The 13,473-nt window shown below is 39.3% G+C and overlaps 1 protein-coding gene across 1 annotated transcript; it reads left to right on the plus strand.

Moving 5' to 3' along the window:
- Positions 1–3,363: 3,363 nt before the first annotated feature.
- On the plus strand, positions 3,364–13,408 carry LOC139636545 (von Willebrand factor A domain-containing protein 7-like). Its single transcript, XM_071504700.1, has 18 exons — positions 3,364–3,512; positions 4,433–4,624; positions 5,668–5,804; positions 5,925–6,069; positions 6,305–6,398; positions 6,966–7,094; positions 7,992–8,178; positions 8,266–8,435; positions 8,668–8,780; positions 8,900–9,016; positions 9,106–9,279; positions 9,383–9,515; positions 9,635–9,787; positions 10,033–10,125; positions 10,693–10,961; positions 11,094–11,227; positions 12,500–12,659; positions 12,837–13,408. Exons 1-18 carry the CDS (start codon positions 3,462–3,464, stop codon positions 13,215–13,217), a joined length of 2,832 nt encoding a protein of 943 aa, XP_071360801.1. The 5' UTR covers positions 3,364–3,461; the 3' UTR covers positions 13,218–13,408.
- Positions 13,409–13,473: the final 65 nt, after the last annotated feature.

The following is a 13,473-nucleotide window of genomic DNA, read 5'->3' on the forward strand; positions in this document are numbered from 1 at the left end:
GGCCGCTTTGGCCTGGGAGGTCTCACACCAGTTCCTTCAACCAGGTTCTGGTTTACAAATCCCTGGCACTGTTTTTTCTTACTTGACAGTGGTGTGGAAACAGTTTCTCATTTTCCCCTTTTTCTTCTTCTTTTGACATCAGCATGGCATCCACTAGAGAAAGCCATCATTACAGGCTGCACAATATCAGTGACCCATCCAGATCTGCAAACCCGAGAACATCCAATCAGAACATTCGTGGATGAGAAATGAAATGAGAAATTTCCAAATGTGCAGAGTTTGGGAAATCCAACTTGAACCAATTGTGCGAATAAACCAGAAAAATGCAGTAGAGGCACAGAATAAGAAGGTGAAAATGTTCTTGCATGAGGCCCATTCTGTTTATTCTTATTGCCTAACAAACATGTTTAGTGCATTTCCTTTCTCATGCAAATCATCTTTTTCTGAATACTACGAAACATGCTTTGTTTCCATCCTTGCTTGCTAGCTCACAGTCTTTTTCCCATCCTTTCCAGGCACGCTGCCAACTGTCTCCAGGTGTCATGCAGTGAAATAGCATAAAATATGTTTGTGCATCTTGTGTGAGGCACGGACACAGACAAAGCACGACCCAATCATCAAAGCATCACTCCATATCAACACTAGTAGTCAACAACTCACAGGGCAGCTTCAGACCAATTCAGAGTTTGATACCTTGCCAAGTTTTCTTTATATACCAACAAACAGTCTTATTTCTTCAATGTTTAAACTCACTGCAATAGTGAAATGATCTATGACAGAGAACCAGGACGGCCATTCACTCATTCATTCATTCACTGACATGCAGTTTGTTTAGTTATGCTGTTGGCTGCATCTTCCTCCTGTCTCCTTTGTTGGGCATTGGTAGTTATCAATTATTGGCTATCAAACAATAACAAAATATCAATATTAACAAAATATTGATATTAAATAATAAAATTAATTGGAGTTATCCACAGGGGCACCACCATGAAGGAACAAGAAAGGACAGGCAATATTGTACAGTCTCAAATGTTACCATTAATTTGGAACTTTGATTAATAATAAACTAAATAACTGCAACAAAAATCACCAAGTTAACAGTAAGTAACAGTATTGGCAACCACTTCTACTGTGAAAAGGTTAGTCCTGGAAAGTTCTAGTCCTGCTTTTGGAGGGATGAGCTCAGGTAAAACTGTCATGTGTCAGTGGCTGAGAGGGACAATGAAGATCCTCTAGAGGATAAACTACTTTTCTCTTCAGTGTCTATTTCAGAAAGATGGAAAGTCTACTGGCTGTTACCTCAGTCCCTCAGCTGAGGTTGAGGAGCTGACTTCATTTCCATGGACTTAGGGTCAGTTGGGAATTGGTCCCATCTTCGAAGAAGGAATCAACCTGCCATAAAGAGAGGAGTGTGAATCAGAGTAACCAGAATCACACACACTTAATGACTGTGGTGAGGCAAATATTCTGACCTAAGCCTGAACAATTCCCCATGTGATTTTACCTCCTCCTCTAGGGCTGCTTTGCTCTGGGAAACAAGGCTGGTTTGCCTGTAGATGTTTAAGAGCAAGAACCTTAACTTTGGATGCAGTCTGAGCATCTCACCTGTTACTGAGTGGCAAGTGTATTTCTTTACTGCGCTTGCTGGAATTCATCAAAGCAGAATCCTATCATATAATTTTATGGCTGCTAATGCAATCAGTGCTATACTGCTCTCTGGTGGCCAGAACTTGCAAGTCAAACCCTCTAGCAGTGGTCCTTACTGTTTTTAGCTTGTGACCCTGAATGTGGACCTTGAATACATACATATATGTATATATATATATATATATATACATATATATATACACACACACACACACACACACACACACACAAACACATATACAAATATAAGTTTCAACAGCTCAAATTTGAACTACTTCAGTAGTTACATTCCACCATTGGTCATGATGGAACATTGTCATGACACTGCTTCTGCTCTCCTTGACTGCATCTGTTCACTTATTGAAATTATTACAGTCTTTTGACCTAATTTGGCTTCAACGTTAGCCTTATTTGGGCTCCACCAGTTACCTCATATTTGAACATTCATATCCAGTCTGATATGATCCACCATTGTAGTTTATGATTGTGATTAAAGCTGCTCTTGATTATTTATTTTATATTATTTTTTAAAAACTGAAACTGCATGTCTGTCAGAAATATGACTTGTGTTGAACCCACAGAGAATTATCACCCAGTTCCCCTCAGCTGTATATGGATCATTTTAGCAACTTTCACTTCATTTTTTTAGTTTTAAGGCCCTAAACGTTACTGTCTGAATCTCAGTGCGCTTATCAACCTCATTTCCCAGAAGAGAGCTGAATACTATCTGCTCAGCACCAAACAGCTGACAGATGAAGTTATAGTTACATAGCTGAGAATTTAGAAGCTAAAGATATTTCCCTCAGGAGCTCGTAGAGACCAAAACAAAGCTTAAAGAAGAGCATATATTGGACTGATCATCAGGTGGACACAAACACAACTCAAAATGAATGATAATGTTGGTCTGTGTTTGCACAATAGCACCCTGATAGGGTGGTAATGTCTTTACAGCAGCTTGTTGTACTGGCCTTAAGTGGCAACATAGGCACTGTTTTCTCTCCCTGATGCTCTTTGGACCTATACATCTGGGCGTAGATGGGATGAGGTTCAGCTGGTGCTGTAGTTATTGTACATACAGTATCTAAGGTTCTTTAAGGTCAGGTATCAGGATGTGATTGGCTGCAATAAAACACTTTCTGCCCAATTAGCATTACCTCATTTTATATTTGCAACTTAATTGGTAACACTGGGAAATAATAGCCTTATACTTCTTCCAGAAAGAGTCAGTATCACATGAGTGTACCTTTATGATATGAACTTTGAGCAAGATACTAAAGCTGTGGAGGCAATTTACTCATTTTTTTTTTCTTAAGTAATTTTTTTTTATTATTAACTAAGATTCTAACATTTTTTGATAATACATTTTATGGGAATTTATCACTTATCACTCAAAATCCAGTCCTCCTCCCTCTAGTCCTCCACGTAAACTTGAGAGGTGGGAGGAATGCGTTTAGGTGACTTGCCCCACCTTTGTTTGAACCTCTTTATGCAGTAAAAACCTTTTTTACTCACAGTGTAGTCACTTACTTAATACATTACTTATCACAGTGTGTAGAATTGCACAGTATGTTCATTAAGGTGTGACTACAGTTATGACAATGTTTACACCACAGTGAATGGTTCAGAATTATGTTATCTAGCTCTTTATGAGGGAAACCTTTGCAAATCTGATTGCAGCTGAGTGTGACTGGGAAGATAGCATGCATGCACACACAAACAGATAAACACACAGTTGGTCCTTTTTAAATGTTGAAGTCTCCACCCTCCATTATATGAAGAACTAGTACTGTATATATTCAGTTGCTGGTGGCTGCATGTCACACTTCTTTAAGTCACTGAAGTCATCACAGCTGAGAAACGTCAAGGTATGATTGTATTTCAGTCTTTAATTTAATTGACAAGGTACTTACATTGCTTATAACATTTTGTGTTTCCTCTCTTTTACATATTCAATATTTTTCTAGACTCTAGAAAAATTCATAAATAATAGTTATGTTAGGGAATCTAACATAAAATGTAAATGTATAAAGATATACATTTCATGTATACAATATACAGTAAATATATTACAAATGAAGTTTTCCTTTAAATTGCTTTTTGTACTTTTTTGACTGTACACACCCTTGCATTTTTTTTCTTTTTCTTTTTGCAGTTAACACTTTTTGAATTTGATTAAATTCAGCACTTGTTGCAAATGCTACAGTTGGAGTCCATTGTCCATTGTTCACTAGTTTGCTACATAATCAGGCTTATTGAGAAATCTGTGAAAAGAACAAAGCAAAGAGTACCATAGTACATTTGGTTGGGAGTGACACATTCTTCTGTTGTGTACCTAATGTAAAAGTGTCTGGACCTATGGACCCACATTAAACAATCTGACTGGGCTTAAAACAGAAAATCTCATTTCCTCTAAATAGCACCAGGATATTTGAAAGAATGCAACAGACAAACCTCCTAAAAATCAGCATATGCTGGGTGTAATGAATTGGTTTTCTGTCACCTTCTTGTTTCCATATGTTACAGTATATTGTGGCTGATCATAAAAAATTCTCGTATATTAATTTGTGTCTGAGCGATTTCCTTTTCCCTTATCATTTCCCTCCAAAGCAGACTGTCACAGGATTTAAACTCTTTGATTCTTGTCTGTGCTTTACATTTGGCAATATGAGCATCCAAAGTCAGAACATGGGTCAACTGAACCACATGCATTAACAATCCTTTTCCTTTTGTCAGTTAACCAACCTGATAACTAATAATGAGTCATTTTTTCTCCCTGTCCTCCCAGCACTCCATGACTTCAATGTTGGGAATAGCCCTGTTCGGCTGGGCCCTGATTGCAGGGCCCACTGTGGCCTTTGTCCCTATTGGGGGTGGGGTCTCTACTCATGTCAGCATTACTGGAACAGCTCTATTGCAAAAAGTGACAGAGACATGTCGGGCGGTGGCTGAGGCAGCTGGTCATGAGTTCAAATCCACGGTAGGTTGGAAGATAAGGACAGACGATAATTAGCCACCCTAATAAAAATTAACTCTCTTACTCCATTGCATACGCCAGCCTTTTCATAACAGAAACTCAAAGAATGGACTCCCTGCGTATGTTTCAAACTTAATTGGAGCCTCAAGCCATTCTGAGGAGGAGGCTTACCTTAAAGAGGGAGTCTCTGAGTGGTTCAGTTTCTAAAATCTAATCTAATAAAATAATGCAGTAATTAGAGGAACTGATTCATCCTATTGTTCACAAACATACATACATGGACTAACGTTATGGTTGCTGCTATAAGAAAGAAATACAGTGTGCACAGACATGCACTCATATGGTAAAAGGGCACAGCACTCCTATAGGAAAAACCATACTTTGCACAAATTACCATGGTAAGAAGTTGTAACTGAGACTGGACAGTACCTTCTTGCTCTTACAGCAAAAGCAAAATACACACTCCCATTGCACTTTTAATTTTGATTTTATGAGTTACAGAAGGCCTAAGAAGTAATTAACAAGTAATAACCAATTCATGTAATGAGTATTAATACTGAGAAATATGAATGCAAATCAAAAAATTGCAACACATGAAAATTAGTACATATGGATAATAATGAGTATAACTTGAGCATAACTTGCTAAATACATCAATTGACATCGTACTCTGCATTATTTAGGTATTTAGTAAGACTTGACTTAATCTAAAGTAAGTACATGACTTATATATATATATATATATATATATATATATATATATATGAGTTTATCAAGAAGAAAACAAAGTAAAAGTACTTAAACCACCAACACTTAAATCAGTAAAGCCATGACTGGGATTGGTTGGGCTGGTGGAGAGAGGTAAAGGTTCACGCTCTGCTCTTTTGGCTTTCTTCTACACCTTCAACCAGCAGCTATTTACTTAGCTCAGCATGAGGATTATTTTGTTATCACTGATAACTGTTTTTTTTTTTTTTTGCATTTTCCCAACTTTTTATTACAAAATTAGCTCAATTCGTGAGGTAAACAGTCATTTCTGTCCCCAGGGCTCCTCTCCTGAGGAGTTGGTTCAGGCCTGTCTGGGACCCACAGCAACAGGAGAGGTGTCAGGTGCCAAGTTTCACTCTGCTCTTCAAGAAATCTACAGACAGAATGGACTGGTAGACCGTGACTTTGTCAACAGGTAGGAGAAAGATCGAAATAAATCAACAGTTATAAAAGCAATAAACCAGTGAGACAGAGCGTGTTGCAAAGATTGAATGATTTAATTATTTCCCCATACACAAATTACTATTTCTTTCAGTGCTCCACATCACTTCAACTCAGAGGCCTTCCTGCAGGGGCGTGCCCTAATCACAGAGGGAATGGTTGCTATTAAGGCTAACATTCGTGAGGAGAACTTCCAGGCTGCTAGAGAAACACTGGGAAGAGTCCTTCATACACTACAGGTAAGAGAGCAACTAGACATAGAGAAGATAAAAAATGAGAAATTAACTGGAATAACCATCAGACACAGACTGGAGGACAGAATGATAAGGCTAAAGGAGGCAGAACAAGTGAAAACAGAAACTAATTGAAAGAAAAGATTTAAACTTTCACTTTATGGTGTGTACAAATACTGATTTATGAAATCTGCTGATGTGTATGTATGACGGTGTTAATGTGTGTGTTTCCATGTGTCAGGACTTTTATAGCCACAGTAACTGGGTGGAGCTGGGATACACAGAGCCATACATCAACCTCATACGCCGAGATCTGCCACTGGAAAACCTGACAGGTGTGTGTGTATAAGAATTTGTGTGGGCTGAGGATAGTGACATATAGGAGATAATATTCATATAATTGTAGTCATCATCTGGGAGCATGTAAAGACCAAAGAGCAGAGTGTGTTGTTTTGTCTTTATGCCATGGCCATGGAGAGAGCTCGCTTGGCTGGTGGGTGTGCATTATTTTCAAATAACCACACAGCTGTGAAACAGTAATCCAATCACTGTTCTGAATTAATAATGATTAAAAATAATAATTGACTGGAAAACTACTATGTTGTTACCTGGATTCTCTAGCTATTTTAGTAGTAAAAAAAAGTTTCAAGGTTTACAAACAAAAAAAATTACACATATTTTACTGTTGACAAGAGACTGTGGTATACATGGAATTATCCACTCCAACCCAAGTAGTTTTGAAAAATGAAGCACTCCCAACCACACAGTTTTTGTTGACTATCCTAGATGTACTCAGAAACAGCAGCTGTAAAGTTAGAACATATATAGTTATACCTGCTTACCTTGGTCTGGAGTCAAATGCAACGTTTATCCTGTATATTGTTCACACTTTGTTTGCATAGATGTCAACACTGCCACCTGCAGTGACTGCGCCAGTGGAACATGCCCCAATCCCATCCTCCCCAACATCCAGAAAAAGAAGAAGCTCACATCAGGCTACATGGGAATCTTCTCTTCTAGCAAGCCAAAAGGTATCAGTGACAAATATATGTCCAAACCATATTCGGACACATACTGCCATATTAATTTAGAATCATAAGGAACACAAGGCTAAATGAGGGGCCTGTAGTTACTGACAATAGTTGCCACTACAATGTGTGCAGATGCTGCCTCAAAGTAAAGTTGGTCAGCATTTTAATGAGAGCATTATTACTTGAAAAAACACTAGAAGAAAGCAGATAAAAACATAAGGTAATTGACTTAGTGTAGTTTAAAACAGTTTTAACTGATATATTGTTAGAATGTTGATATGCATAAAATACCACATTTAGAATTAAGTAAATGTTTTAGACCAATGCCACTCTTATATCTGGGCTTTTAATCTGTAGCAGCCACTTCTTAGAATCACTTCCTGTGGTCGTTATCATATTCATGGTTTCTTTGTGTGCCATATAAAAAAATGTAACTATAATACAGATTCCAAAAATGTACATAAGTGTTGGACACATATATAAACAGTGAGCTTTGTTACCCTTGGACAAAAGCCTTTATGCTGATTCAAGGTAACTGACTGCTCTCTGTGGCTTAACATTTATTGTATAAATTTGAGACTGGTATCAGTCTTCATATCTAATGCTTGTGGAATATGTGTATTTTCCAACTAGTCCTTTTACACCCTATAGGGAATCTAGATAATAAATAACCAATAACTAATGTGCATCACCTCTGTTAGACATTCAAGTTGCCTCAGTATTTATTGAGTTGTAATTAAACATTAAATTTACATGCAACACTCATTAACCAGGTATTTCAAATCAAATGGACAAACACAATTCAATTGTACCAGGCAGTTCAATCTACCCATAAGAGCATTATATATCATTTTGAATCATGACCCAGTTCAACCTGTCTCTTCTGTCCTGTGCCAGGTAAATGTAGCCATGGAGGTGCAGCTGACCTGACCAGCACAGCAGTTCCTCGTGGTGGCCTCAACAAAGATGAGCGTCGCTCTGACAACGTGGCCCTCCACAATGCTGCTGTGAATGCAGCCACAGCTGCAAGTCTCCAGCTCCTGGATGACATCCGCTTAGCTGCTGGGGACAATGACTTTTTGAGGTAAGACAGTCATACATAAATGAACGTTAGGATTCTGAAAATTGTACTGTAGAGTAAAAATGAACATTCTGTTTTTCTTCCTCACAGAATGATGGGGATTGCTCGCTCATCTGTCGTGTGCTTTGTTATTGACACCACTGGCAGCATGTCTGATGACATTGATGAAGCCAGGGAGGTTGTTTACGAAATCATTGACAGCAAAAAAGGAACACAGGATGAGCCCTCTGAGTACATCCTGGTGCCCTTCAATGACCCCAGTATGAACTCTTCTACCCTACCGGTCATGTTTAGGAAACCATTAGTAGTGTTAGAGCCCTGACAGTGTGACATTGCCACAGCATGTTACACATGTAGTTCTAGTAATATTCTAGTGTATGATCTATTTTAAAATAGATAAAGCAAATTACAGTGTATACTGTAAATCTGCATACAGTAACAGTGGTTCCATAAGATGAAAAGTTAAAAAAATCTTTTTGTATTTTTATGTAGGTTTTGGACCTATGATCAGGACAACAGACCCCAATAAGATGAAAAGAGAAATCTCTAAACTTAAAGCTGATGGAGGGGGAGATATCCCTGAGATGTGTCTGTCAGGACTTCAGGTATTATAAGCTATTATATTATATCATATTGTAACTAGGATGGTAAAATTTACAGATATTTTTATAGTTCCTTGAAAGACCATGGTGATCCAGGAACTGACCAGGTTTTGTTTCTCCAGTTGGCTCTCACTGGTGCCCCAGCCTCCTCCCACATTTATGTTTTCACTGATGCCACAGCCAAAGACATCGCCCTGAAGGACACGATTGTTGCTCTTATCAGGAGCACCAAGTCAACGGTAAACACAGACTGGCACCACTGATGAATGATGTTCACTCAGTCTATTTATGTCAATTCAATTTGAAAAGCTGGATTTAATCTCCATAGGTGTCATTCTTCATGACCGGGGCCAGTAGGAGGCGTCGTCGTTCACTCAGAGCTGATCCCTTTAATGACTACAAGGATCTGGCTCTGGCCTCTGGAGGCCAAGCCATCCAGGTCTCCAAGAAACAGCTGCCTCAGGCAACAGACGTCATCCTTGACACCTCTACTTCAGCTCTGGTACAACTCTGCAGTTCTACTGGTTCATGCTTTGCAATCTAAAGCATTTAGCAGGCCTTAAGTTGTTGGATCAGTTTGAAGAATCAAAATAATGAATTTTTAGGTGACAGTTCTTCAGCGGGCAAGGAACCCTGGGAAGCAGGAGACTTTCCCCTTCATATTGGATGAATCTCTTCAAAACATCACCATCTACATCACAGGAACATCCATTACTTTCACATTGACCAACCCTGCAAGTAGGTTTCAATAAATGTGTTTAAGACTTGTTGGATGTCCATCTTTCTTACTGAGAACACTGTAATGATAGACTTAGAGTTAGTCTTTACAATGAGTAATACAAGGTAAACATTTCCAGGTGTGAGCCAGAGCAACACTGAGGCCAGTGGTAAACTAGGGACCATTCAGACAGTGGGTAACCTGAGAAGAGTTCGTCTCAATGCTGACAAGCAGACAGGAACCTGGCAGATCAACATCAACTCCAACCAACCATACACACTCAAAGTCACAGGTCAGATACTGTATATTTGATAATTACTATGCCTTCCTGTTCAGAAATGCTGTGAAATTGTGTCCTTTTGCCCACATCTTGATCTGCAGATTGAAATATTTTTTCATCATTAGTATATCTACTTCCCTCTGCTTTCGGTCCATGAAAAGCTTGAAGACTGATGCTCCTTTTAGAATTTCACAGTTGTTATGTTCACTGAGTTCTTGGTGTGTATCTGTATTTCCTGTGTGTGCTTGTGTTTCTAGGCCAGAGTACTATCACCTTTATCTATGACTTTGTGGAAAGCTTCAAGGGACCTCACCCAGGTTTTGCAGTACTCAGTGGGCGTCCACAAGCAGGTAACATGTAATAAATCAATGTGGAGTACATTTTGTACATTTTGTACATCTTTTTTAACCATAGAATAAATGAATTATCATGTGATGGCAAGACATAAAAGAAAGTTGTTAGTCAGCATGTAGTTAATTGTTGTGCATGTGTTATCTGAGGCAAGTGCCCACAATGTGTGTTCTCTGTGCTACAACAGCATCATCTAGTGGTGAAAAGTAATTAGGCCACCAAAGGGTACCTGCAGACTGCTGCCCATGATCACAGTTGCAGTTCCCCTCTACCTGACAGAGCAGGTTTTAGCTCATTGTTTTGGATTGGAGGTCACAAATGTCTTATTGGTTTTGGTTCACTCTCACACTTCAGCATTGTTTCAAGATGCAGCAGTCAGCTGTTGTTCTGCTAAAAACCTCTGATAGAGATCCAGATATTTCTCTCAAAATCAGTTTGTGAAAATTGAGGCTTCATGCCTAAAAACTATTGCGTTCTCGTGGTTTTTACTTTTACCCATAAAAATTAATTTTGCTCTCATTCTTCTTTCTGCTTTGCTTTTCTGCTTCTTTACTCTGAAAACCCAGGCCAGCCAGCCACCTTGATGCTTTCAGTAATGGGTAGGAAAGGTCCATCCTCGTTAACTGTTAGCAACATTGGCCTAGTAACTTCTGGTCCTGGGACTGTGACCAGTGGTACAATGACTGACATGGGTGGCGGAGACATCCTGGTGACTGTTGATGAGGTCCCTGAGGGGGAGTTTGTGGTCATTCTGAAAGGAACAGACAAAGTGTCAAACACTGAATTTCAGAGGCAGTCTACCACCCAGATGTCCGTCTCCAAAGTAAACATCCAGGTCTGCCTCTACATGTTTTCCTCTTAATCAGTGTATCCATTCATGCAACTTTTGTCCTCCTGAGTCCCGGGAATGCTTTTTTCTGATAATGCTATTTATTTCCCTTGTTCTTTTCATCCATTTTCTCTCCAGGCGGTGGTGGACAGCAATGCTGAGCCAGGAAAAGCCTTCAAGCTTCCCTTCAGTGTAATCACCCAGGGCCCTGGTGGTCAGTACCACATCAGTGCCAGAAATGACAGAAACTTCCCTATGTCCTACCCAAGCAGGTGAGGGGAAGCAACTAAAAAGAATTCCTTTTTCAAATGTCATTATCAACACTGACAGGAATAGTCAACATTTTGGGTAAATACTGGGACTTCTCACTGAAGGTATAGATTGTGGAGAAGAGAAAGATAATACTCTCATGTCTGTGTGTAATTAATTTAAATATATGTATCTAGACCTGGCAGGAGGTTGGGTTAGCTTAGCACAAAGACTGGAAAATGAGGAATAAACTAGCCTGGCCTAGCTTCTGTCAAAGGGTAACAAAATCCATCTATCAGGCACCTCTAAAGCTATATATGATTTCTTTAATGGGCACAAAAACCAAAGTATAAACACAGGGTAAAGACATAGTCTTGCACAAAATCCTGAATCATCTGTTTTACACTCACATTTTTGTGCAGATTAAACAAACAATATAGAATTTGTTCATAAGTGAGCTTTAGAGGTGCTGGTAAGTGTATTTTTCTTTCCTAATGGATTATTACCATTGGGTTGTTATGATCCAGTGATCCAGCATCACTATATAAATAACACCAACACTGAGTCACAGCAACCCATTGTTATGCAAACCCAGTTTTGTGTAGGTGCTACGCTGACCACGCACTGGGTCAAATTTTAAACCAGTCATTTCAGGGCCCTATCTTACACCTGGTGCAAAGCGGTGCAAAGCTAAATTCAAGTGTCTTTGCGAGTTTCAGACCAAAGCAATTGCGATTTTCCTGTTCAGCAGTCTCAAAATAAAGTGTGGTCAGGCACATTGCTGGTGCATAGCTATCTTATGGCAGCAGAAAGTGATTGCGCATTGGATCCACAAAACCTTGTTGAAAGTTAACTTTTATTTAGACGGGTGCACAACGTGCATATAAGCAGAGTGTGCTGAAAATGTACTTCAGATGTCAGGTGGAACATTACAATACAGCCCTCAAGTGGTTGGAGCACTCTTTGTGGCATATTGTGCGTTGAATAACATTGCCATGCATCATGGATGTCTCTTTGACATAAATGAGGCTGCAGTTTCATAATCAACCAAAAGATTATTTCCACTTCTCATAGTATAACATAAAAGATGTCTGTGGTTGTGATTTATGCTATTGCATCTTTGTAGCGTCACATGTTATGACTCCACCCACAGAGATTACTCAACCACAAGCTGCCCACCACAAAAACCTCTCACCCTCTACATCTTTAAATTTCAATCAAAATCAAGTGTGTAGATAGCACACAATTACAGTTCCTGTAACCAAGACGGATATTTCTCTCTCTTCTGTTGACAGCCTCACCTTGACAACCGGAAAATATACAAATGATACGTTGACCATTACACCACCTGCCAGCACACCATCAGGCACTGATGTCACTCTGACTGTTGAAGCCAAGTCGTCCAGTGGTGCTGACTCCAATTACATCGTTCTGAGATTGTCTGTTGTTACCAAGGTAACCACACACATCCTGGAATACATAGTTGGAACGAATGAAATAAATAAATAGAAAAGCTTTAGCACATAGCCCTACAACACATTCACTTCTTCCAGAGTTATCAAAGTATCATCTAAATTTTCCATTTGCTGTGATGCATGCATACATCTCTCACCTTGCTTTTTCTCTGTCCAGATTACAGATTTTGTTCAGCCTTTGTGTGAAGTGGTTAGTGTGCTGGCTGATGATTGCCCTCAAGATGTGTCTCAGTGTGGACCTTTCCAGTGGGAGCTCTCGGCCAACCTTACTGATGGAAACGGCACTGGGATAGAGAGAATCTCCCTGCAACAGGGTGATGGAACCCTCTCATACACCTCTCTGAGTGCTCCCATTATCCAGGCGAACTACAACGCTTCCTGCTGCTCGCAGATTGTTGAGTTTGTAGCTGTGGATAAAGTTGGCAATGTGGGAAAATGCTATCAATCAATTGTTCGTTCGGGTGGCCCTCCTGCTTTAACTCTGTCATTGCCACTGTGGTTGTGCCTGCTGGTGTCTGCCTTTGTAATGAGGCCTTGAAGGGCATAATTTAGGTTGTGTCTTTTGTCTGTATACTGCATCAGCTATTGGACACACATTGATGATTCAAAATTATTCAAAACAATGTGCTGCCATGACAGAGTGAAACATTCTACTGGTGAAGGTCATCTTATGTCCTGATATCCTGTTCACACAAAGTGTGAGCTCTGAATGACAGTGGATAATGAATATATATTAATAAATATTCTATTATAAATATTAAAATGTTTATAATTAAAAAAAAATTGCACTTAAT

This window comes from Trachinotus anak, unplaced genomic scaffold (genome assembly GCF_046630095.1).
Source record: "Trachinotus anak isolate AG129_WGS33_773 ecotype Australia unplaced genomic scaffold, CSIRO_AGI_Tana_v1 ptg000019l, whole genome shotgun sequence".
Classification (NCBI taxonomy): domain Eukaryota; kingdom Metazoa; phylum Chordata; class Actinopteri; order Carangiformes; family Carangidae; genus Trachinotus; species Trachinotus anak.